Source organism: Sceloporus undulatus, chromosome 4, assembly GCF_019175285.1.
Source record: "Sceloporus undulatus isolate JIND9_A2432 ecotype Alabama chromosome 4, SceUnd_v1.1, whole genome shotgun sequence".
Lineage (NCBI taxonomy): Eukaryota > Metazoa > Chordata > Lepidosauria > Squamata > Phrynosomatidae > Sceloporus > Sceloporus undulatus.
The window spans coordinates 64517604-64543638 of record NC_056525.1 but is presented as its reverse complement, the minus strand read 5'-3'; the positions used below and the strand labels follow the sequence as shown (position 1 = coordinate 64543638).

Sequence of the window (26035 nt, the reverse complement as noted above, 5' to 3'; positions counted from 1 at the left end):
CAAATCTTGCCAAGAAAACCCCATGATAAGTTTACCTTAGGGTTGCCATAAGCAAGAAAAGACTTGAAGGCACACAGCAACATATTGAAAGCCACTTTATTTTTTTGTGAAAACAAAATATATATATCTTCATTAAGTGTATAATTATAGCTGAATTTACTTTTCCAAATTGAATTTACTTTAAAAAAATATTGACAACAAATGAAGCTACTGTAAAGAACTTCTTTGAATTGTGCCAATTTGCGGAGCTAGCAAGAAAAACCCCCAGTAAAAACAAAAGCAGTCATCAACATTTGTAGTACAAAGAAAATTATTTTCTCTCCTCTAATTTTTCATAGTGTTAAGCAGGCATAAAGCTCTAATTCCTGCAAAAGGAATTGAGAAAGAAAATGAGAAATTGTAATGATCATGCATAGGCTTGCATAATTCTTCCTGTTAGCAATACCTATGGGAGTTAATAAGTGAACAGCTTGTCTTAAACATTTTAGTCATCATTAAAAATAATAAATGTATGTATATCCCGCTTCTCCAAAAAGATCGAAGTGACTAACAATAAAACATCCACAAAATACAATAAGCATACGATAAATGTATTATTGTCCATTGTATCCCAAACCCTCCCAACCTTCCCATCCACAATAAAATAGAATTAAATTATTAACAATTGTTAAAACAATTAGTAAAAGCAGAGAAGGGGCAGCAGGAGGTTGCTAAACAATTAGTTACATTGACAAGGGTTGTTGGAATGTTAAGCTGGGAAGGCCTGCCGGAAAAAGTACATCTTGATTGCCTTTTTAAAGCTTTCAAGACTGGTGATATATTGGATCTCCTCCGGCAGGCTATTCCATAAAATGAGAGCAGCTGAGGAAAAGGTTTTCTGAGTAACCACAGCCAACCTAGTTTTGGCTAGCTGCAGTAGGTTCTTATTACAGGACCTAGCCCACAAACAAGCTGGTAAAATATGGGCTAAACAAAGTAACTGTTACATGGATTTGTAATTGGTGGACTGCCAGAACCCAAAGGGTGCTCAACAATGGCTCCTTTTCATCTTGGAGAGAAGTGACCAGTGGGGTCTCAACAGGGCTCTGTCCTGGGCCCAGTGCTACTCAACATCTTTATCAATGACTTGGATGACAGAATTGGGGGCATACTTATCAAATTTGCAGACAACACCTAACTAGGAGGAGTAGCTGATACCCCTGAGGACAGGATCAAAATTCAAAATGACCTTAATGGATTAGAAAGCTGGACCAAAGCTAACAAAATGAATTTCAACACGGAGAAATGTAAGGTACTACACTTAAGGAGGAAAAATGAAATGCACATATATAGGATGGGCAACACCTGGCTGAATGAAACTATGTGTGAAAGGGATCTAGGAGTCCAAGTAGATCACAAGTTGAACATGAGTCAACAGTGCTATGTGGCAGCTAACAAGGCCAAAGCAATTTTAGGCTGCGTCAATAGAAGTATAGCGTCTAGATCAAGGGAAGTAATAGTGCCACTCTATTCTGCTTTGGTCAGGCCCCACCTGGAATATTGTGTCCAGTTCTGGGCATCACAGTTTAAAAAGGATGTGGAGAAACTGGAGCGTGTCCAAAAGAAGGTGACAAAAATGGTGAAGGGTCTAGAAACCATAAAGCCATATGAGGAATGACTTAGGGAGCTGGGGATGTTTAGCCTGGAGAAGAGAAGGTTAAGAAGTGATATGATAACCCTGTTTAAATATTTGAAGGGATGTCATATTGAGGAGGGAGCAAGCTTGTTTTCTGCTGCTGCAGAGACTAGGACCCGGAACAATGGATGCAAGCTACAGGACAAGAGATTCCACCTCAACATTAGGAGGAACTTCTTGACAGGAAGGGCTGTTCGACAGTGGAACAAACTCCCTCAGAGTGTAGTGGTGTCTCCTTCCTTTAAAAACCTCCAAGGAAGATTTTGTGCCAGGAATGTACATAAGTGCTTTGCATTGTAAGGCTGGATGGCCTTCTGTCGGGGATGCTTTGATTGAGATTTTCTGCATGGAAGGGGTTGGACTGGATGGCCCTTGTGGTCTCTTCCAACTCTATGATTCTATGACCTCAATGTGCGGGACGGATTAAAATAGTCTGTACAGATGTAATCGCAGGTTGTTTTTGCATTATGGTTTTCAGAAGTTTTTAAACCCAACACATCTTCTAGTGAAGGGCAAACAAAATTTGGAAACCTGTACTAGAGCAGGAGTGGAAAATATGGACCCGCAGGGGATCTGTGACCTTTTAAGCACAGGAATTATTGCATAACTCTTTAGAACATTTAAAATCGCATTGTGCTCTCAAATTTATAAGGATGAGTATATGGTGCAGCGTTATAAGTGAAAATTGTTGATTGGTGCTTGGATTGCTCTAGTTGTGCCAGTGCCACTCTGCACCCTATTGGAAAATGACAAACCTGGATTGCGTATGTAAATACATGTGTGCCCAGAGTATGGACAAGTGCAGATCTATAAACGTGCCTCTTTTGGGCAATGTAGTCTTGATCCTTGAGACAGGTAATAGTGTCTAGCTCTGAATCTTTTTAAGAGTAGAGAAATTGAATAAATGACACAAGAAATGCAGATACACTTAATTTACTGAAACTTATATTTGGAGTTCCTTAAAACAATACACCATTCTGGCCTACAGTACAGCATCAATGGCAAATACTAAGTTGTAAAATATATTTGTTGCGATCGATGTACTAAAGAATGGAAAACATGGTTTTACCCCCTAATGTTACCTATGTCTGCATAATCTACTGAATATGTTTAATATGTGATTAATTCCTGAGTTGAAAAAATGATAAAAGGTAAGACTATTCAGGGAAGATGTTTCTGCTAGCTGTAGAAAGCAAGCAGCAAAGTAAAACAATCAGATGCATAAAAACTAAACTGTGGTGGACCAAGTTGGCTGGGATTTATTGTCAAATTTTAAAACTGCGCTGGAGGGCTAAATGATGTTTGGCTGGTGATGCAAGCTTGCAGAAGCTGCAAGGCAACTGCTGCAATACCACCCAAGGTGCTAACATGTTCCATTTATGTTACACAGGTAGCAGAGGTATCTTTCTCATATTGTTTGGCTCATGTAAAATTATTCCTTATATGTTAATGATACTTGTTAGTTGTTACCCGCCTCGATCTAATACAGGGAGAGGCAGGATACTACTACTACAACTAATAATAATAATAATTAGCCATATTGTTAATGATTTATTAATTTATTGACAATTAAGGTGTTAAGGATATCTACTTTAATTAGTGGGCTGATTGTTACCCCCATGTGTTTTTTCAGAGGTCATTTTCCAGCATGTGTTATATGCAGTGAAATACAGGTTGGTTCAACCATTTATAATTTACTCAACCCACTTATAAATTGCATGCTGTTTCCAGCATGAGAGTGCTTTTCCTTGTAAGAGTTTTGTCTCATAGATAATGCCATTGAATATTATTCAGAACGGATACAAATCTCATTACCTGAACAGGTTTTTATATCTAGGAACAAACAAGGTTTTAAGGATGCATTTATTGCTACCTTGTAAATATTAATCTGCCATAAGAGTTCAGCAACAGAATAGGTTAAAGATCCAAATAAAGGGGCTGGATGATAATCCTGGGAACAAAATAAATATCTGAAGTCTGACCAGAAGATGAATTAATTATCACAGTCAAAATGTTTGGTAGCCTTCTAGGAGATAAGCTTACATTGGCGACAGAGTAGTCTTCCCTTGAAATGCAGATAGCTGCCTTGTAGAGGTGTCTTTCATCTATATTGTCTAGAGAGAAAGAGAATTAAACATACACAGTACATGCATATATGGCATATATACACACAGTTGTTTTCCTTGAGGCTAATAGTACATCACCCACCCCCCCAAAGACTTCACTTTAATTGTATTTAGGGAAACAATCTACTCGAGTTTAGCCTACATTTTTTAAAATGTTCTATTAGGTCAGTATAGCAGGTTTGCCTTCATTTAGAGAAACTAATTGCAGCTGCCAGATGGAAAATAATATATATTGTAGGCAGGATACAGACCGCCCAAAAGGGCGGTCTCCCGCAGCTCTTGTTTGTTGTGCGAGGGAGCCGCAGTGGACAAACCGCGCGGCTCCCTCATGCAACAAAAAGATGCCGCAAAAAGTGGCTTCTTTCTGCGGCGCCGTTATGGCGCACTTGCAGCATCATCAAGGCACCAAGACGGGCAGATGCTAGGCGTCCGTCATGTCAAAATGGTGTAACGACAGCGCCCGATAGGGCCTGTCTATACAGCGCCGTAATTAGAATTATGTAGTGATTCCCTTACTACCAGTAATAGTGCTAGTGAACTGAAATATTTTTGCATGATTGCTGACTATAATATTACTGCTTGAAACTCTGTGAGATCTTTAATCCAAGATTAACTGAATCTACTTTTCTGTATGAAGTAAATGCAGAAAGCTAGGTCTGCGCTTCTATATCAGTTACTTGCAGTTCCAGGGCAAGTCTATCCATTTGAAATTGGGTTGAGATTGTTAAGGGGCAAGTACAAATTCTCAAGAATCCCTTTAGACACTTTTTTCCACTCCTGCTTCCTTTTGCTATTGCATGCTATTTTTGACCATTGTCAAAATTCAACTTGTAATCATATAGGTACAAAGAACCCAAATCTTGCTATTTCAGAAAAGGAAAATTCAGGATTACACTTCCCAAAGAATTTAGGGTCATGAATTACTTGTTTCTTGTTGTGACTTACACATTTTCTATGCTAACATTCTATCTATCAAGGGGTTGTCCTCACAGGCCAAATGTACCAGCTTCTCTCTGGTCTTGCATCATCTAGTTTAGATGACACAAGTCAAAAGACCTGTGGCAGGACTGAACCCGATCATGCCTTTACAGAAACAAATTCAGAGGATCCTGTCTGATCCCAGAGTAAAGAGCCTTTATCCTGGGGTAAAATTATCCTGGTTTTGCATGGAATTTCTAATAAACTCCACAGCAAAATTGGGCTGTTCAGACAGCCTCCCCATTCCCCGACTCCTTACCATGCCAGTTTGCAAACCAAATGAGAAGACCTTCAGACTGAAGGCTTCAGTGCCCTATCTGATGTGGGAATGGGGTGCCTGGCCACATAGGTGCAACCAGGCGCCCCCATGTCAGATGGGACAACTGGTGGGGGTCTCAGGAGGTTTGCTCACTAGCAAGATAAGGAGCTTTCCTGGGTCAGTGTGGGGATGGGTGTGTGAACACTTGCCTATCCCTCATGCCAACCCATGGACTAACCCGGTTGAGCACCGGGGCAGGATGGCACAGGCTTAGCACATGCCATCCTGCCCTGTCTGCTCAGGCCCCAAATCACACAGTGTGATGGTTCATACTTTAAAATAACGTAGAGCGTATGATGTGACAGATTGTTTTAGGATTGCATTCCTTATCCCTGTACTGACCCGATTTCTTTCTTGTGCATATATGAAGAGCCTCTCCTCTTAACCTATGATTGCTAAATTTGCTCAGGACCCTTCCCAGGGGACTTTGTCAAACGACTGTTGGAAGTTCACCCAGCCACATGTTTGTTGTCACCCTCAAAGAACTCTAAAAAGTTTGTAAGACAAAACTTAGCTTTGTAGAAGCCCTATTGATTCTTTTTCAACAGGACTTTTCATTCTATATGTTTGATGTTTAACCTTTTGATAACATTACTCCACAATACATTTGTCAGCAACAACAGAACAATGCACAGATTAACATGGAATTTCCTCCCTACAGTATGTATGTATGTATGTATGTATACATATACATACATACATACATCCAGCTCCCTTCTATGCCAGCATTCTCTGAAGATACCATTCACAGATGCTGGTGAAACATCAGGAATAAACTCTTTTAGAACATGCCACAAAGCCTGAAAAACCCACCAAAAACTAATTTTACTTATTTATTTATTTTTGATGATGTCTGTAAGTCTTAGCTCCTCAGATTTCCTTGCTCAAAATATGTTGCAGTATGAGTATCTTGTCCTACTTCTTTTTACAGTGAAGACAGAAAAAAAATCAGCTTCTCTAGAATAACTTTGTGCTCCATTAATATTCCTTTAGCTCATTGTTAATCAGGGAACAATTTTTAAATGTTAGGAGCAAAATGAAGTATTTTTAAAAACATATTTCTTATTGTCTTTTCATTTGTAAATGTATGTATTCTTTTTTGTTCTCATTTTTGTTCTCAGTTGTAAACAAAGAAAAAACTGATTCAGTACAACTAATAAAATATTTTCTTTCACTAAAACACGTGAGAGTCTATGGGCACAGACAACTTATTACATTTTGTCTTATCTGCTTTGAGTTGTGACCTATTGAAGCAAGCAGTTTTGTGAAATAGAAACAAGCATACTTGTATGTTCACTTGTTTAGTCTGTTTCTCTGAGTACTGGAATTTGATAATGCCTGCATCCTTAGAAGAGTAACTAGACTTATATATCCATTATTTAGTTCACCTAATAACATTGATTGCAATACAACAGTCCAGACAACTGTGGACAAACATATGTATATAAATAAATTGACAGTGTGGAAAGAATTTCCACCCCACATCTCTGATTTTTCCAAGTGCTACAGTGATCAGAAGATGAGATTATCCAGTTGTGAAGAGGTTCAGGAGCTTCTGAGAACAAAATTCAATGAATGAGCCAATTTTATGACATGGATGGAATCAGGATGCTTTAGAGATTAATTCCACAACAGAGAAACTAATGGGTGTGAAATGAGAAATACTTCCTGGTATTCTTCCTTCCCAGAAAGTTTTAAGTGTGGGTAATTTGCTTCATATGCTGATAGTACTTCAAGCATGGTGGTATCTGGAAATCCTACATTCTCATTTGCCAGTGTTTTTCAACTCATTTTTGGAATAAATACTTACACATGATAAAACGGAAGAGAATTTCAGTGTTTTCAGTTGTTACGTTAGTTCTTGGAAAGCCACCAGTCAACTTGTTTTGCACGCATCATGGACAGCTGTTCTATGGAATTTTTTCTTTAGTCACTGGTAGTGCTGTGGGATTGAAAAAATGGTAGAGACTGAAAGACCTTTTTAATAAACTTACATAGTATTGGAAGAGAATGAAGAGTAGGAAGATATTCTGTGAATTTCATTTAATTAAAATATTTTCTTATGGCCTAAATCAGCATTTATAGACTTGACAATTTAGATGTGGTTTTATGCTACTAATATTTTCTTTCTGAAATGTCTTGTTGTGTGTATATAAAATATTCACTAATATAGTAAAGAAGCACAAGTAGGATAACTCGTATAATTTAAAACTGTTTTCCATTACTGTTGTCTATTAATGAGGACATTACTAAAAGATTTGTGACTATATTATATATTGCTTTCAGGTTTGATAAGATTTAGAGAAACATTGGTTTGATCAATCTTTTCTCTCTTTTCTGCTTAATAAGGTGCCCTGTATTTCATTATATTGGTGTATTTTTATTTTACAGTATATGGAGAGGACCAAATGTGAACTGTGTTGACAGCACTGGGTACACTCCACTGCATCATGCTGCTTTAAATGGTCACAAGTAAGCTTCATGTATTTGAAATACATTTTAATTTACTAGCCTTTCCAAATAGCAAGTACAAAAGCAATAGCATGTACATTTCTATACTACTCTGCCGCACATGTGGGGCCCAAAAGGGACCGCCTTCTAAAATGGTGGCATAGGGGCACCCATAAGGCAGCGGCAGAGGGGGCTACCTCAGTGGTAGCAACACCAGAGGCAGAAAAGGACCCCCCGTGCGCATGCTCCACCCTCCTCCATGATGGCAGTGGCAACGGCATGCTCTCTGGGAGGTCTTTCTATGCCTGATCTGGCACTCATGCCATGTGTTCACCAACATGGCTATAGGTTGTGTAATTGTGCTTTAAAATTGCTTTTATGTATTTTTACTGGTTGTATATACTTTAATCTATATTCATTCTGATATTTTGTAAGCCTCCTTGAGTCCCAGTATTTGGGGAAAGAGTGTGATGACAGCTGGGGAATGTGAAGGGATATTGGGTGGAGTCAGGGTAAGTGAGAATTGAAGGGAATCTAACATAGAAGTTTACTATAAAATATATTAAGATTCATTGATGATCTTCATTGTGGTTTAAAAGTGGTTTGCAGCAGTTTTAAATATCAAAATGCAGGGATGTGGGATAGACATAGCATCAACCTTGAATCCCAACAAAAATCCCTTTCACTACTTGAAACTGGATTTCTCAGGTCCCATTACAGTTGTAGTCATTACACCACACCACTCTGACTCTACATCTCAGTTTGAAAAGTTTTAAAAATTGGTTAAAGATTTTTTAAAAGTCCAATTATTAATTACTGCATATATTTATTTTAACATTTAACATTTATTTTACTATTTTATAGTAAACTTCTATCTTAGATCTCCTTCATTTCTCACTTACCCTGACTCCACCCAGTATTTTTGAAGCATCTATTGGTATTTTATAGCACCATGAGAATTGTGCAGAACTTTCATTACTGGTATCTAATCCCACTCCAGCTGGGTCAACTGATACCACACTTGAGTTCTAGGGTTCTCAAATCATATTCTCAGGTTTGTCATTTCACTTCTTCATCCCCCATTGCCCTAGACAATCTTAATTGGTTAAACATAACTTAATCTTATAGTCTCACTGGTCTCTTTTCACCAGTTGTGACTAGTCCTGGTACCTTTGCCCTTACAACTTTCTTTTAAAAAATATTTTTTATTTTAAAAAAATTATGCATACTAAAATACATACAATTACACATCTGTTTTTTGTACATATTTACATCATTGTTACTTCCTTTTGTCTTTATCCATTTTGTATAGTACACATCAAATCAATGTTACTTTTTATTCTATATTAAAAATTTAAATGTTTTTCACATGTATGTTACTGGTAAATAAAAAACCCTTTTTACCTTCTTTTCTATCTTAATATAACCATATAGAATATTTTCAATTCCATACTTTTTTAAAAAATGTCTTTAAGTGGACTGCAGTTTAGCTTAAAGAGTCATCAAAAATAATACTAGCATGTGCTCCTTTTTCTTCATTCAAATAATTTATCCATCGTTTCCAATCCTGTTCAAATTTCTTTATTGATCTTTTATTTATGTAACAAGTCATTCTGTCCATTTCCATATAGTCATAAACTTTTACTACCAAGAAGTCCAAATCAATCAACTTTCAACTTTAGTACATCAGCAGTCTGGGACATAAATCCCATTGCTGCCACTTTTGTTTCTTCCAACAGAGTTTACAAACTGGCAGAGCCAATAGCTTATAAGGCATTGAAATAGACACAAAGCTTACTTTCAAGCATTCAATTTTGTATATTAGTCCAATTGTCTTTCTTTCTTCACTGTGCTGCCTGGTTCTAAAGACTCGTGGCATCATTTTCTCCCCTTTCTACAGGGATGTTGTGGAGGTTCTGTTGAGGAATGATGCGTTAACCAATGTGGCTGATTGCAAAGGCTGCTATCCTCTTCATTTGGCAGCTTGGAAGGGGGATGCTGAGATAGTGAAGCTGCTAATACATCAGGGACCATCCCATACGAAAGTGAATGAGCAGGTCTGAATATATTACTTTTTTCTCTGATGTTTTAAATGTCCTAAAAATGTTAGCAGGATCATTCCTCAGGAGAAAATGAGTGCAGCACTTATATAGATTTAAGTGTATTTAAGAGTTGTTGTTTCAGAACGAGCTGAATGTATTAAGATTTTTTTTCAGTATGGAAAATATTTATCTCGAAAGATTTTGACCAACCACCTGATTAAGAACTGTGGAAGTGAGCAGTAAATGAATGCTACATCTGCAGAGTAGGAATGTGTTAAACACTGTCCCACTCACCCCCATTTGCTGGGTAATTTGAAATGTTGTAGCTGATGTACCAGTTTTCTTCTGTGTTGGAGCCAGCTGAAATAAAGTTAGGTCTCAAACAGACGAGCCAAAAGGGCCACCGTCAGGCTACATTGGGGGTGTGGCATTTCTATGATGCATGCCCTGAATGCGGCTGGAAGCCGCACTGACCCCGCTCCAACCTGGAAGAGCCGGCCAAAAAGGAGCAGAAAAAAATCAGCTCCTTTGGCAGCTCGGTTCAGAACCATGGCAGTGGCCCAGATCAGGACTGGGTGTGTGCGGTTGCTGCTATCCCAGTGCAAACAGCAGCAGCATGATCCTGGTGCAGATCTTTTGGGCAGTCTGTTTGAGGCCTTAGTATCTTTTAGCCATGTTCATGTAATTGTTGTTTCTTTGTTTTAGTATTTGTGTTTAGCAGATCCATTAAAAGACAGCTTTTCCTTATTCATAATTTATTTACTAAATAGCAGTGTTTCTTTGCAAGTGAGGGGAAAATCTATAATTGTCCTGTCTAAACTTTGTGCTGTTCAGTACATATCTTATAAAAAAGATTGTACTTTACAGCTTGCATAAGTCTTTGAGGGGAAAAACTTACCAAAGGTTTTAAAACCTACAAGTGTTTTACGTTCACAGTGTACACAGAGTGAAAGTAAAATCTCCAAGTTAGTCTGTTCGGTTAAACTTTCTGTTTTACATCTTACTTGGAACACTGATAATCAAGGTGTTTGCCTTGATTATCTGTTATCTTGATTATCCTGTAGAATTATAGCTTGCTAACATTTTCTTTGAAACTTTATTATTTGATAACTAGTATTTCTCCAAGACACTAGAGTTCAAAAAACCAAAATAAAACAAAGAGTATTGAGAATCCTGAAAAAATTCTAATTTTCATAGGTTTCTACAAAGACCTGTCCATATGTTTTTCCATATAACAGGCATGATGTTTATATTATTGCTGGGGCTGAGGCTTTACGCATTGTATTTCTCTCTGCTTTCATCAGTAAATATTGTCCATGCAGTGCCACACAATAACTGCTTTGAACACTGTAATCAAGCTGCTGAGATAAGCAATAAAAGTTTGTTGAGAATTAAAAGTTAAAATTCTATCTTTCTGCTTTGTATGTAACTGTCAGGACTTAACATCTGCAGTAGTATGTATTTGAGCAATGTTTCCCATAAATAGTCTATTCCTGGAACAAGTCTTCTGGTCGAAAAGAAATTCAAAAGTGTTGTTCAACTGCTGATTAGCAACATTCTTCACATTAAAATAGCCAAATGCACATATTAAAAATGGCCTTTGATTATATTGTTTGCTAATCCTTTTTGCTATGCTCTACTGATTGTACACTCAACTGCAGCTGTCATCATTCAGTCTGTACTAGTATAACATCATTTAAGTTTTAAATGATTTACCATTCTTTAGTGTATTGGAATAGGGCCATATGAAAGTGAATGAGCTTGCAGTGTGTAGTTAGGATGAGGGCAAATAACAAAAATAAATATTGAAATGTTAAGAAATTAACTGTAAATTGTGTTTAGTTAAAGTTTGCATGCTGTCTTTAAAAACGATGTGCATGATGCAGTTATTGACAGCTGGAATGGCCAGTGTGATTAATTGCTTTCCATTGGAATGATATATTGTCATGTTCTGTCATTCCTTCCCTTCAGAGTCACTCACTGCTTTGTTGCTATATCTTGCCCATTTCATCATCACGTTTTCTTTTCCTCTCCTTTTTGTAGAATGCTCTTGAGATCAAAGAACTCAAAAAGTACGGCCCCTTTGACCCTTATATCAATGCCAAGGTGTGTACTTCGCTGCCAGGATTTCACTATATTATTACTCCAAGTTGTATTTTTGTGTTTTCAGAAGCATTATCATCTACCTGGTTGATGATGCCCATTCAGGAATGAAAGGGTGGGAACTATACAGTGCAAACTTTTTGCTATAGAATCTGTATTAAGTCACCTTCTACTTTATATTTAGTGGGTTCCTTCAGTGTTTTGACCTGCTGTATTTGAGAATCTGATCAGTTCCCAGCTTGGATATAGAATTTGAAAAGATGATTTTGAAATATCCAGATATTGTTTCCTCCATTTAATTAGAAGGGGGGAAATACTGGATATGTTTATGCTATATGATACAAAATCACTCTAAATTAGATTACACCTCAATTGGATAATGAACATTAGATCCTAGCATACCAAAATAATTTTGGTAGTCTTTGGATGAGGGCAACAGTGCCTCCATGTGTTGTGTGTGTCTTTGTCTGTGTATCCTTTCTTGCTTCACTGGTTGCACTTTGGCATCTAAATGTTGCTTTATCTGAATCTTATTTCTGTTCTTCCCTTGCTTTTAGCAATTTTTCATTTGGAAAAAAAGTGCAAAAATAATTTACCAAAGGAAAGCTTCCGAGAATTATTCAAAGCAGTCTGAGACTACTATACATGCAGCCTGTAGAATATTTTGAAGCATCCTCTCTAATCAGTTATTTCTTACAATCAGTCTCAAAAGCAGTGATGCATAGCAGTCTTTTTAAAAACCCTGTAGTACCAATGTGATTTCCAACTGTTAAACTGGGACTCCTCCCACATTGGTTTTTAAGATTCAGGTTCAGTTTTACTATGCTTTAGTGCATGGCCTACACACACCTGGTCCAAATACAGTGGTTGGAAAAGACTAGACAAGAAGTTTACTTAAATCTTTTGTTGCAGTATAGCCCTGTTATAGGAAATGTAGTGCATACAGTAAGTATTACAGCCTTTAATGTAGATCCTTAGTTTAGTAGATGACCTGTTGTGTAAAGAATAATAATGTACAAAGTCTAGTGAGGCTTGCATATTGTTTGGTTGAACTTTCCACTGTGAAGTACCAAGGAGGAGTTTTGGACATCAAGAACACTACAAATGTAATGTTTTCCACCTCTGTATTTCACATTTTACTGTACAAGCTGTACTTATTCTTATGGTCCAAAGCGAGACACATTATAGCCAAGGTGAATAAACATGTAAACTAGTGAAATAAATTGTGATTTTACATAAATGAGAAAAAGGTATATTTTAAACCAATCATATTTCATGTATATAGGTTTTCAACTAATTGAACACTTACACAGCCAAGTGTATTCCAAGTGTATACCGTATATACTCATGTATAAGTTGAGAAATTTGGGTAAAAAACCTGGGTCAACTTATACACAGGTCAGCGCGGTAATTGACCCAAGCCTCACCCCAGCTGGGCTGCCTCCTGAACTCTCCCCTTGACTTATCCACGGGTCATACTAAAATCCATAATTTTGGCCCCAAAAGACCCCATTGTGACATAACATTTGAGATCAAGTTGTACATTTTCCCCTTCCAAGACCATCTGTCATTATTCTTCTGCCTTAATGCTGTCCTTTAGAAGCAAGCCCTTCAGATCACTGACCAAACTGCTGAGAATAGGCCTTTGTTATCCAGCCTCAGTCAACATTTGTTCTCAGCCCCTTTCTTCAGCTGTAACCACAGGCTCCCCATCAATACCGACAACTTCGAGTTTATTGTCAACACTTGCCTTGCATTTTTTTAATTTAATTTTATTTATTTTTTTGCAAAACTCAACATTGAAATCTAGGATGTTTCTGGAAGGTATGGATCATTCCATTTCCGGGTCGACCAATCAGACTCTATTTTCTCTTACTCTGGGCAGATCCCTAAAGATTGACACTCCTTCAGCTGGAGCACAAAATGTGCTGGGGGGGGGGGGGGGGAGGAGGAGGAGGAGGAGAAGAAGAAGAAGAAACAACAACAACCTCCTAAGGATGTTGGGGCTCCTCCTCACCAATCCTAACCATTGATTTCCTTATGAGTGGGATCCTCTTCTCAGTATTATACCTCACTTGAATCTTAGGATCAGGCAACTCAGTAGAGGGCTCCTACTTGATTTGGATATCAATGATCTTCAGACCTACCCACATAAGGTATCTCTGCTCCTCTGCTTTCTGGGCCTATAGATGAAGTTCTTTTCATTGATACTGTGTTGGATGATGAGATTCTCAATAACTCTACCAAAGTTACACTTTCCACTCCAGGACCACTGTCATCAGAGACTCCTACTGCCTATTTGGGTGCATTTGCTAGATCTTGTGATAAATTCACAATGTCATTAGTATTAACCCCATTTCTCCTACTAGATCAGGCAGCTCACACTTCTCCAATCTGAGATCGTACTATTCTCATTCTTATAGATCTTGGTCCAGACCAGTGTTTCCCAAACTTTGGCCCTCCAGGTATTGTATGCTTGAAAAGCCTTGAGTCAGCATGGCCAACAGTCAGGAATTTTGGGAGATGAAGTCCAAAGTATCTGGAAGACCAGTCTTGATCTCGGGATAAATGATGTTAGTATAGGTCTCCAGGGAGAGATCATTGGTGCTGTGAGAAGGAAGCGCAGTATAGAATGTCAGATGTTGAACAACACAGAGCCTTCCACTACTGTTTAGGTCCCCATGTCACCATTACAAGAGGTCTCTTCCTAGAAATTCTCACTACATTTACCAGTATTGTAATGATCCAGAGCTTACTTAGGGCAGTTGCCATCATTCCATGACCTCTGTAGCAATGGCTATGGTCTTCAATCATCTGTGACCACCTCCTCCTGAACCTGCCCAGCACTTAGGTTCTCTGGTATTGACAACTCTCCAGCCCAAAGGGATTATCTCAGTAGATCCAGAAGGTGTGATTGTGCCACTGCCACCAAATATGGGGATCTTGGCTTATATCTCATTGCTGTCTACACAAAATGTGAGGACTACTCTTGAGCAATCCCATGCTGTCACCAAATGGGGGATTATCACCCTTTATCCCACCACTGTATGCAACAAGTGCAGGGGGTTCCACTCAGGAAATCACACCAGTGCCACCAACTGTTAGGCTCCTTTCAGGCAATCCTACCATGGCCAAATACGGGTACCTTTACACTAAACCCACTGAATATGAAGCATTCTAGTATTCACTGCAAACACACAGTGTGATTGTTTTCCCTTATTCACACCTCTTCCACATATAAGAATTTCCTCCTGTTCCCCTTGTGTGGCACCAACTGTGGGGTCAGGCTAAATGCTCTCAATGTTCATATGAGAATTTGTACTACTATTCTCCCCAGCAGGACACCACTTTTCAATGCTGCCACCACAGACACCTTGTCTGTAACCTGGCTCTCACAATGGTAGTGATTCCAGAAGGGAAAACTATATAAAAACAAAAGCAAAACTTTATTTAATAAATAATAAATAAATAAAAGATTTATTTATATACCGCCCTTCGGAACATCAGGGCGGTTCACAAACAATATAGAACAATACAATCACAACAAAGTGCAAGGTTATACAATATACAATAATACAATTTCAACAAAATACAAAGTATACAAATAATCAAAATACAAAACAGAGTAAACCCCCCCCCAACAGCAATAATCCATACAACAATGCAACAGTAATCCAAAATAAAACATCCACAGTAATACATAATTAAAGAAAATAAAAACTGAGGTTAAGCATAGAAAAACTGTTTATTTATATATAGCTTCTGAAACATCACACTCTCTCCTCACAAGCTCAGTCAGACCCTTACCAATCACCCAACTTCAACTCCTTCCTCTCACTCTTGTTGTGTGTTTTCAAGTTGTTTCCAGCTTATGGTGACCCTAAGGCAAATCTGTCATGTGGTTTTCTTGACAAGGTTTGTTCAGTGGGAATTCCTCTGTCTTCCTCTAAGGCTGAGAAAGTGTGACTTGCTCAAGGTCATCCAAGTGGGATCTCCAGAGTTATAGTTCAACACACAAACTACTGCACCACACTGGGTCATTCACTCCAACCCTAGTCTCCCTCTTAAACATTTTGTCAGCTGTGCTTTTTTTCAAACAGCAGGCAAAAGCTCCATGTACTCAAAATGAAAACCCTAAATGTAATTCATCGACTGCTGTGCAAATCTTCCCAAACATTCCACCAGTCAACATTTATTTCAATACTTAATTCTATCTCCCTCCCAAAACTTTTTACCTCATACTCACAGCACGTATACTCAAAGCAAGGACCTTTCACCTCACAACAGTATTCTGACTCTTTAAGATTGATGATGAAATGGATACATCTTGTACATCTTCAGAAGATCCCATGTTAGTCTCTTCTAAGATGGTTATGTGGGAGATTGAATTGTTCATGCTGTGCATGGCAAAAAGGTCTCAGTTTCAACCAGCCAGAACCATCAGTTTCCGATCTTGTTTATAGGTACATCCAGAATCAAGCACCATCATCAGTATCACTGCTATCTTCACTCTTTGAGGTTTCTAGGAACTGTTTTAGAATACTGTTTTCACTTCTAGCAAAATAGAGATCTTATATAAGGTGCTTAAATCAGGCTGTGATTGGCTTTTTACTAAGCCAGATTCTGTCATTGTTGATGTTGCTAAGTCAATGTCATCCCAAAGACAACACTCAGCATCAGCAGACAAAGTAAAAAGTTGGTTGCAATGTCACAAAAAAAAGTTTTTCTGTACATATGACTTGTTGGATAAAAAATCCGAAAGGTAAATGGCATGCACATCCAAAGAAGCAGCTGAAGTATCAATATTGTCAGTCTACATTGCATTCCTTTAAGTGAAATGCATATTTGAAACACACTCAGTTTGTTCTGGCAAGTCAAAATTACAGGGAAGCTTTTTTTTACAGAGTCAATTCTGAGCATGGCTACTGCACCCCATTTACTAAAACAGGAGTGTATTGTTTGTTGGGCTTGGACACTGTGCCCTGGCCTATCCCCCCATTCTCAGGTTGAAATGAAGGAGGACACTTATCTAATAACTAAGGGTTTTTGTCTACATTTCTGCTTCCAAGGAATATCAAAACAGTGTGCATATGTACTCCTTGTTTCTAGTGAGGCATTTGCTTGAGTAGAAGTTATTTTAAAAAAACACACATTTTTGGCTGAAAGAGAGAGAAAAATACAGGAACCTGCTTCCATCTCCTCTTACCCCACAGCGTGTCCACAAGCTGTATCTCTTGTCAGAAGCTTGAGAAAAGTGATGATTATATCTTTGTTAAAGACAATATTGAAAAGATACTAGTTTTTTTCAATCTTCGTATCTGTAAACCATAAAACTATTCAGTACATCTGAAGATGATGTTTGTTTAAAGCAGGACTGGCCAAAGTACAAGGGACCTTTGTACCTTAAAACAGAAAAGAGTATGTGGAATGGGTTTCTTGGATTCGGGGGAGGTGTGTATAGCCCCTGGACTTCTGGAAGTTGTTCACTCCTGCTTTAAACACAGAAAACTTGAATGTATTAAGGAGAACCACTGAAAATCCATATGATATTAAAGTTATGCATTGATCAGATTTTGAGACTGATGGGAGCCAAATAGAAACACAGTAAGTACTAGTTACTAATCATGGAGCTTTGAAAAATACTTGATTAGAGATCAGGGATTGTTGAGCTTCCTAGTCAGATCACTGGGTAAATTTCTTTATTAACAATGAGAGATGGAAGCATCCAGTTATCTTGCAAAAGTCTACCCTGACTGCTGGAAGTGTATGTTTTTTCAAAATAAACAAAATAAATGCAAAAATATCAGACACATGAAGCTGTAGATACTTAAGGATGTTATACTGGTTGATAGTTGAAAACTGAAAAGGTTTTTCTAGTCATATAGCAGCACAGCTTAATATTTGCTGCTATTATAGAGATGAGAAAAAGTTTATGAACCCTAGTAATACTTACAGAGTTTAAATAGTTTTATTATGATAGATTTCATTAATCAAAACATGTACTTTTCTAGGGAGCCAGTAAAGTTCATATTCACATGTTTTGTGTCTTCTGAAATAAAATGAAGTATAAATTAGGCAGTGAGTACATACGAGTTAGATGAGGTATAAAAGTAACTGAATCCTTGGTTATGGTAGCTCAGGTGCTTAAATGAGGTGCTTAAACAATTACATTGGTTTGTAAGAGAGAGTTTGGCAGATTCCACATTATTAAAAAATGAGAAAGTTTGTGAGCTTGAGGTGTCTGGAAATAGGTTATGTCATGATGGTCCCACATCATTATGCTCCCGCAGGTGGGAGTCAGAGGAGGGCCTCTCCAGAAGACTCAGTCCATAGACAATTGTATATAGGGAGGGCATTCATTCATATTTTATGTTTCAAGGCATTTAGAATTTTCATTGTCATCATCAGGAGTTTGAATTCAGACTGGAGGCATATTGACAGCTGCTTCAAGTCCTTTAAGACTGTTTTGTGGTTGCTGATCAACAGTCTTACTGCAGCATTTTGCATTAGCTGCAGCTTCTATCTTTAAGGACATCTTGATATGAATGAGCCAATGTGAGTGAGCTTATGACTCAGTTATCAGGAAGAGACTGAACAAAAATGTCCATGTTAAAATAGAGCATTGATTTTAAAAAAAATAGCTGCTTTTTAAAATTTGCTTTAAAAATCACATAGACTTCTGGAGCAATGTTCTCCGGGCAGACAAGTCAAAGATACAACTTCTTGGACTCGGTTCCAAACATTACCTTTGGCAAACACAATAAAAGAAAACATGAAACACTTGAGTTTTAACAGAAGATGCTCATTCGAAACGTCAAGCATGATGGTAGCAATGTGTTCAGTCGAGCCTGCATTGGTGCCTCAGGACCTGGATGAGTCGCCATCATTGACACAACCATGTATTCTGCAGTATATCACAAGATTATAGAATAGAATGCCAGGCCATCCGTCTGATAGCTGAAGCTGAAAACATGCAACACAGCAATGAACTTGAACATACTAGCTGACCAACCAAATAAAGGCTGTGGAAGAAATAATTACATGTTTTAGAATGACCTATTCCAAATCCAGACTTGATTCACATATTTCTTCACCCATTAAGGGTTGACAGTGCATCATGTTTGTGTGTCATTTGTTTAATCAGGTTATCTGTTATTCTCTATCCACCTTGAATCCCATTGTGGAGAAAGGCGGGATATAAATCTTGGAAATAAATAAATATTTATCTAGATTTATAAATTTAGATCTAATAGCATGTTGGAAATATGTGATGAATTTGAGAGATTCACAGACTGCTTCTTAACTGCAGTATACTTTCAGATATCCTTTAGAACAAGAAATTCTGCTTACTGCATATATGCAATAGGACTTCTAGCTCACTGCTAGTTGAGAATATACTTCCAGTCTTCTGATACATAGTTCTTGTTCTTAATGTGGTACTACATTGAGATTTCTCTTTACTGGTTACAAGTACAATGGGCGAAATGATGGGGGGGGGTGATTTGGCTTGCCAGGCTGCTGCGAAATCACATGGCCACCATTTTCTTGTTTCATCTTGTAAGAATTACAGATGCCTTCTTGTATTTTGCAGCTGCTGGGAGATACCTAGTTCTTAACATGCCACTAGAGTTGACAATATTTGCATATAAATCAGCTGAAGAATCAACGGATTCATGTGAAACTGAAATCTAAGGCCCCTTTGACTTTGAGGCTATTTTAATTATGATGTAGGATAATGTGCAAAATCCACAAAACAGAGATACCTTTATTGGCCAACCAAAATGCACAAAATACATTTTGAAGCTCTACTGGCTTCTTAATCAGGCAAAGGTGTTAAAACTCAAAAACAGGAGAAAGAAAAAAAAATGACAGTGTTGGAGTCATGAGCCTACATTTTGTCAAGATGTTACTATAGTTATGTGAGGGAACTGGACAAAACTCAGCTGTGGCTTCTCAGTGAATGGTAACTTCATATTTATGACTTCCAAAGTCTCTTTAGGACCTAAAAACAGTATAATTTTTAGTATAATATAGCCCTTGAACACCAGTTTAAAATTTAATAGGACTTAAGAAAATGGTAAAATCTTATGCTTCCTTTATATCTAGCATTCCAAAGCACCAGTATTCAGATGCTTCTGGCACACAAATGTAAATGTGTTGATTAGTTAAGACCAATTAGAATTTTCTCTGTTAGTAGCATTTAATATTGATTACATCTGTTCCCCTTGTCCTCATATTCCTCTGGCCATTCAGTCAATATTCACTTTCAAACAAGATATAAACTGGGGCTGGGCAAACCTAATGCTAGAGGCTACAAAGTATTCACCATAGGAGAAAGCCCCCACTCTTTACTTCTGTTCCTGATTATGACTCCTATGTTACTTATATAATGTTCTGTCAAAAGGCTTAATGATTCTTGGTATCTTGTACTTAAGTACTGAATCTTACTAGTACTGAGCGATATACTCCTTTGCTTTATTGCTTGTGAGTTTCTGTGCATGCTCTTAATGTTGCATTACCTCATCTGGGTTCACCTTTGCTATAAAAATTTCTTCCTAGCAACTACTTGGCTTGGACTGTTGCTTTGTCATCATTAAGCAGTAGTGTTTTCTCCACTTTGTTGAATGTTTGTGCATATGTGTTGGTGTTCACATTAACTTCCTTTCTATTTGTACCATGCTTTCATGCATCCATGAAAATAAGTCCAACATCTGTCTCATTCATTTTTGTCATATTTTCATGTAGTTATACTATTTTTATAGTTTGTCCTGTGCAAAAAAAAAAAATAGGCTGTCTTCCAAAAATGTACAACCTTCAAAATTCTGGTATAGTAACATTTTTGCTAAAATTATTATTTCTAATAGAAACAAGCTGTTCCTCACAACAAACTACTAGTTATCTGCATAGTTAATACACTCGTCCCTCCACATTCGCTGGGGTTAGGGGCACAGGACCCCATGAATGTGGAAAAACTGCAAATAAAAACACTATGCTTTTACCTGAGAGAACACCTCGCTAGGTCCTCCAGTGTAACTCTGTGGTCAACATCTACCAAACATTGACCAAAGAATTGCGCTGGAGGAGCTGCAAATGCCTAGTGGAGTGTTTTCTCTAGAAACCTCTAGGCTCTTCAGTGCAACTTTTGGCTAAAGTTGACCATAGAGTTGCACTGGAGGACCTAGATATTCCTAGAGAGAACATATTAATAAAATCTGTGAATAATCAAATCTGCAAAAGCTAAAGCTGCAAATGTGGAGGGACAAGCATATATATAAGTGTCTTCAAACTTTCAGTAGGACTTGCAGAGTTATGCATCACTTAGGATCTGAACAATTCCTTAGGTTTATCCCTAAGGGTCATGATTTAAACAAATTTAAAATTCTAGCTACCAACCTCATACAAACAGTATCTAAAATTCCCCTCAGTTCAAAAAGCAGGTTGTGACATGTGAGGCGGGGGCTGCTGCTTGAAACATGTTAACTCTCCTTGATTATGGAACTGGTTTTACAGTACTTCGGATCCCAGCAGCATTTTTTTTAAAATTGCAGTTAATTAAGAAAGAGCAAGATCTATTAAAATAAGAGCAGAAACAAGGGAACTCAAGCCATTGTGTTGGTTATTGAAATACTATTAGTGATTGCTGGCACTGAATGCACAAAATTAAGTTGACTCGCTTTCAATACTAATATTCATGGAGTTGATACTGAGACTAGCTAAGTCTACCAGTGAGGGAAAAATGAGATCACAACTATAGAAACATTAATAATGCTCTGGAAATGAAATGTTAAGTGATTTGTCTATACTTTTAAGTGTGAACCTCAAACTTGGTGGATGCTTATATTTGTATATTTAATAGTATATGAGTGATTAGGATCAGGTGATTCAGTGCACTTGGAAGATAGTTCTTATTATGTGGTAGTACATAAACAGCAGGGAGGAATTTGATCAAACAGTTCCTTTTCACTTATTTGTAAACTTGTTTGTTTATTAAGTGGCAATCTTCTTATTCAGACCAGCTTCTAATGGTTTCTGTCCTTGTGTAATCTCAGAATAACGACAATGAGACGGCGCTGCACTGTGCAGCTCAGTATGGACATACAGAAGTGGTGAAGGTTCTCCTGGAGGAGTTGACTGACCCTACAATGCGCAATAACAAGTTTGAGACTCCTCTCGATTTGGCTGCACTCTATGGCAGATTGGAAGTAGTGAAGATGCTGCTCAATGCCCACCCCAATCTATTAAGCTGCAACACTAAGAAACATACACCTTTACATCTGGCAGCTAGAAATGGTCATAAAGCAGTAGTACATGTTCTCCTGGATGCAGGCATGGATAATAATTATCAGGTATTTTGTATGCGGTGTTATATGTGCATGATCATAGTGTTAAATTTTATAGGTATTAGGTCATTTGGAACAAATACTAAGTTTTGATGGAACATTAGAACTGTCCTGAACGTTGGCAGCTAGGGGATTTGTGATACTTAGACCTGAAAAGAACCTACTAGCTGTGTTGAGAGTTAGTTCCAGTGATCCTGATTCATGACTCTGGCTCTAATGTCATCACCAGCGTTTGCATGAAAAATATTTTCTCAGTTCACACAATACCTTTTCACAAATCTGTATATACGTTTTTCACTAAACACTAGTTCTATGGTCTTTGACATACATGCCCCTGCAATAAATATGCAAAAGTGCTCAATATTTTCAACTAAATGCTTCCAGACTTTCTCTGTTAGTCCTGTCATGAAGGGAAATATGCAAGGTCCTTGTTTAGACTAGAAGTCTAGTTTTGTCTACTTAATGTGATTCAAAGTGATCACTAACTTTAACACTATGTTCTCAGTCCTTGTTTTTAAAAAAGCCAGGAGAATTTTTCAGTTTATGGATGAAATAGCAGGTGGTCTCTCTTTGTGGCATGAGTCCTTGTATTTGTGCAAGGATGTTCTTTGAATTCTCAATTTGGCCCTATTCTATTTTTGATTTCCAGACAGAAAAAGGCAGCGCTTTGCACGAAGCTGCTTTGTTTGGTAAAACAGATGTGGTCCAGATACTGTTAGCTGCAGGTGAGAATCATTTTGACTATTTTAGGCATGTCTTTCTTTGTTACTAATGTCCAGTTGCCTAAGCACAATTCATAAGAATGTTCAGCCTAAACCCTGATTTAATGTTTGTATTTAGTTTTTTGGAGGAAGTGATTTCTTGAGGATTCCATCTGCCTTCATCAGTCTTTCTTTAACTTGCTCTCTATGCCCTGCTTGCTGATAGTATAATAAATGCTACAGTGTTAATAAAGCTAAACAGTACTACAGTATATCCTTATGTTTGTTTAATCCTATGCAATATAAATCAAACTTGGTGAGGTTTTCTATATAACAAATGTAACAATGTTAATAAAAGCTGGCCATAACTTATTAGAACTTTATGTTTAGTTCTAGGCAATATAAACCAATTAAAACAGAAAAGTCTTGCATTTCCAAAAGAAATTTGCACTTTGATACATGTCTAGGGAAAGGAAGAATTATCATTTTGGATTGATCCTCAGAACACGCATTTTCCACATGCTTGGTTGAATGTTGGTCATGAGAAGAATTATTAAGACTGTGTCTTGAGCAGATCCAAAAACTCTGATAGGGTGCATGCTATGTATTTCAGGATAGTTGCATTCATGTTATGTCAGAAGAACTAAAAATTTTATTATACTGCAAACTTATTTCACAATAGTGTTGTTGATCTTCATGGTGAGAGAAGATTCCCCACTCCCTTTACTGGTTATTTCTGCAAAATGTTACCTCGTCTGTTGTAGTCATACTGTTCCCAGTCTCAAAATCATAATTTGGCAGACAGAGGTCTGCATGCTGCAAGATTGTAGAATTTTTCTCCCCTCCCTAGTACTGTAGTTCATTTTCACCATAGCTGAGTGCTACATTCACATCCAAATTCAGCTACAGTTAAGGCATACTAAGTTTGGCTATTTCTTTTTGCTTTCAGTAGCCGTGCTTTTTTTTAGTGATTTTTTTTTATAAAGCCAGATTTCTATATAAATATATTCATAACTCATTATGTTTGTATCCAAGGCATTGATGTGAATATAAAGGATAACAGAGGTCTGACTGCTTTGGAAATTGTGAGGGAGCTTCCATCACAGAAAAGTCAACAAATAGCATCTTTGATTGAAGGTAAACCATGTGAAATATAAAGGGAGGGCAGCTTGAATATTTGAATAGAATTTAATTAGTTAATATTTAATAGGAATAAAGTTATTGAACACATTTGTGTGCACGCATACACAAACACACAAATATATATGGTACTTTTTGCAGTGCATTAATTCCCCAGTGTGGTGGGATGCTTGAGAGTTGTAATATGAATATTTATTATGAATATTTTAAAAATATACTATTAGTGATGTTAGTGTAAAAGATTCCTAACTTGATTACTAATCTCAATTTTATTTTACTTATTTTCAGTTTGGTTTCAGTTAATATATCTCTGTTTACGGGATGCTGCATGTAATGTACATTATAAGAATAGTAAGATACAAGACATGATTTAGAGGAGCAGAGAAAGAGTTTTGATAGAAACTGCTGATTTTCTTAAGCATATGAGTCATTTGAAGTTCAACAGCCTTCAAATGGTTTTTAAAGCTTTTTTGAATGATTGAGTAGTGGAGAATAGATTTAAATTCATTGGGTTTGTATTCCCAAACTGAGGACTCACCAGTTACAGCACTATCATTTGAGTGGCCATTATTAGCTAATGTCATTACTAAGGGAAGAAGGATATTATAAGCATTTCCTCTTGGACATCCTATGAAATTAGTATTGCCTTGTGTCAACTAAGTATAATAAGCTTGTAAAATATATTTCATCCAACATTGCCCAAGTGGAGCAAGTTTGCAGAACTGGGATTCCCCTCATTTGCCGTCCTTGGCAATACTCTGATTCCCTCCACAGGTGCTATATAGAAGGTCATTAGTGCTTCCTGGATCAAATGAGCAGTGGTATAGGGGGCTGAAATGGGAAAGAGTAATCCTTTACAATCTCGTGAGGACAGCTTCCATCAATAAAGGTTCAGACCTCAAGTGAATGAATTAAATAGTTAGTTTTGCTTGTTGTAAGACCTATACAACAATACTGTTTGTGTTTCTTTTACATATTCTTTGTTCCAACTGCTAACTCACTCTTTTTATTGTTCAGACTGCACAACAGGGAGGAAAGCAGCTAAAGTTGAAGAAAAGACCATGCCAGCATTAGCTACTTCTACTGAAACTTCAGTTCAGTTACCCCAAGGTAAAAATTTATTGGAAAAGAAATAACTTTTTTTGTTAGTTGATAAAAAAAACCACATGGTACATATAGCAAATATGGGTGAGAATTATTTAAAAATAGTTTTATTTACCTTATGATAGGTTGCACAAAAACAAAATATTCAATATTTCAAACTAAGAAATCTTTGTGTATATGGATGGCAGTATCTATAAATCCAAGTCTGATGGATTTTACTTTATTTTTTCACCCAATAACAATATGGCTTTTTGGATAAATATTTGCTATGAAGAAAGAGATCAAAGTAAAATGTATACTCACATCATAATGTATGTACAGGAAATGGGGAGATGTGTTGCTTTAGGCATTTCAGTCTTGAACCATCTAAGTTCATATAAGTGTTCACCAACACTTCCTATTCAGTTTTTATATTGAGCCAAGCATCCAGTGAACTAACTTCAAGATTGCTGAATTCCAAGGAAACATTGCAGTTAAAATTCTTTCAGTTAGATCCTGTCTAGTAAGCATATGACTGAAGTCTACAAAAGCTCAAGCTGCCAACTTCTTTCTTTAAGTTTCTCTCAAAGATGCTACAAGATCTCTCTACGTACTGATACTGGCCTAAAGTTGCTCTTTAACAATGAAGTCACCAGATCTTCAGTTGACAAAGCCATAATAAGAGAGCAGTTTGTGAACATGATCAGTCAGTGGGACTACAACATGTCCAGAATGAGTTGAATTCCGTTTAATTGAACCAGGGACCTTCCACCCACAAAATGAAAATCAACTCTTTTTATTGAAATTAAGTTTTGGGTTTTTTTGGTTCTCTTCTAACTTTTTAACAATTTCCGGCATTAGGGTAGTGTCTGATTTGTATTGTCTGATTTAAATGATAAGGAGATCTGGAGCTGGCTGTCAACTACATACTGGTAGTATCTCAGTGCAAATCCCTTATTGATCTCTCTCAGCAACTTCATAAAGATTTTAAAAATCATGATGACAAACTAAAATCCTATGGATCTCATAACAAAGATGCTATGGGGCTGAGCAATAGCTACCCTCTGGAAATGACCA

General features: G+C 37.3%; 1 protein-coding gene and 1 long non-coding RNA gene across 9 annotated transcripts in view; one reads left to right on the top strand and one right to left on the bottom strand.

Moving 5' to 3' along the window:
* Window positions 1-26035, top strand: part of ANKS1A (ankyrin repeat and sterile alpha motif domain containing 1A) — a 193172-nt gene that overhangs the window by 23330 nt on the left and 143807 nt on the right. For 5 of the 8 annotated variants that reach the window (XR_006103693.1, XM_042465253.1, XM_042465250.1 and 2 more), the window contains exons 2-8: window positions 7490-7570; window positions 9450-9606; window positions 11635-11697; window positions 21744-22040; window positions 22684-22759; window positions 23771-23872; window positions 24893-24985. Coding sequence is in view for 7 of the 8 variants with exons in the window: in XM_042465253.1 (XP_042321187.1) it covers window positions 7490-7570; window positions 9450-9606; window positions 11635-11697; window positions 21744-22040; window positions 22684-22759; window positions 23771-23872; window positions 24893-24985 (869 nt within the window). In the remaining variant the exon portion in view is untranslated. Of the gene's footprint in view, window positions 1-7489; window positions 7571-9449; window positions 9607-11634; window positions 11698-17124; window positions 17299-21743; window positions 22041-22683; window positions 22760-23770; window positions 23873-24892; window positions 24986-26035 lie in introns of those variants that run through there. The other 3 variants (XM_042465251.1, XM_042465256.1, XM_042465254.1) reach the window with 2 other exon arrangements.
* The window catches only part of LOC121929570, a 42874-nt gene continuing 19544 nt past the window's right edge, over window positions 2706-26035 (bottom strand). The window contains exons 2-3 of the long non-coding RNA XR_006103695.1: window positions 6909-7040; window positions 2706-3789 (exon numbers count right to left, since the gene is read on the bottom strand). This is a non-coding gene — a long non-coding RNA (uncharacterized LOC121929570). The remainder of the gene's footprint in view (window positions 3790-6908; window positions 7041-26035) is intronic.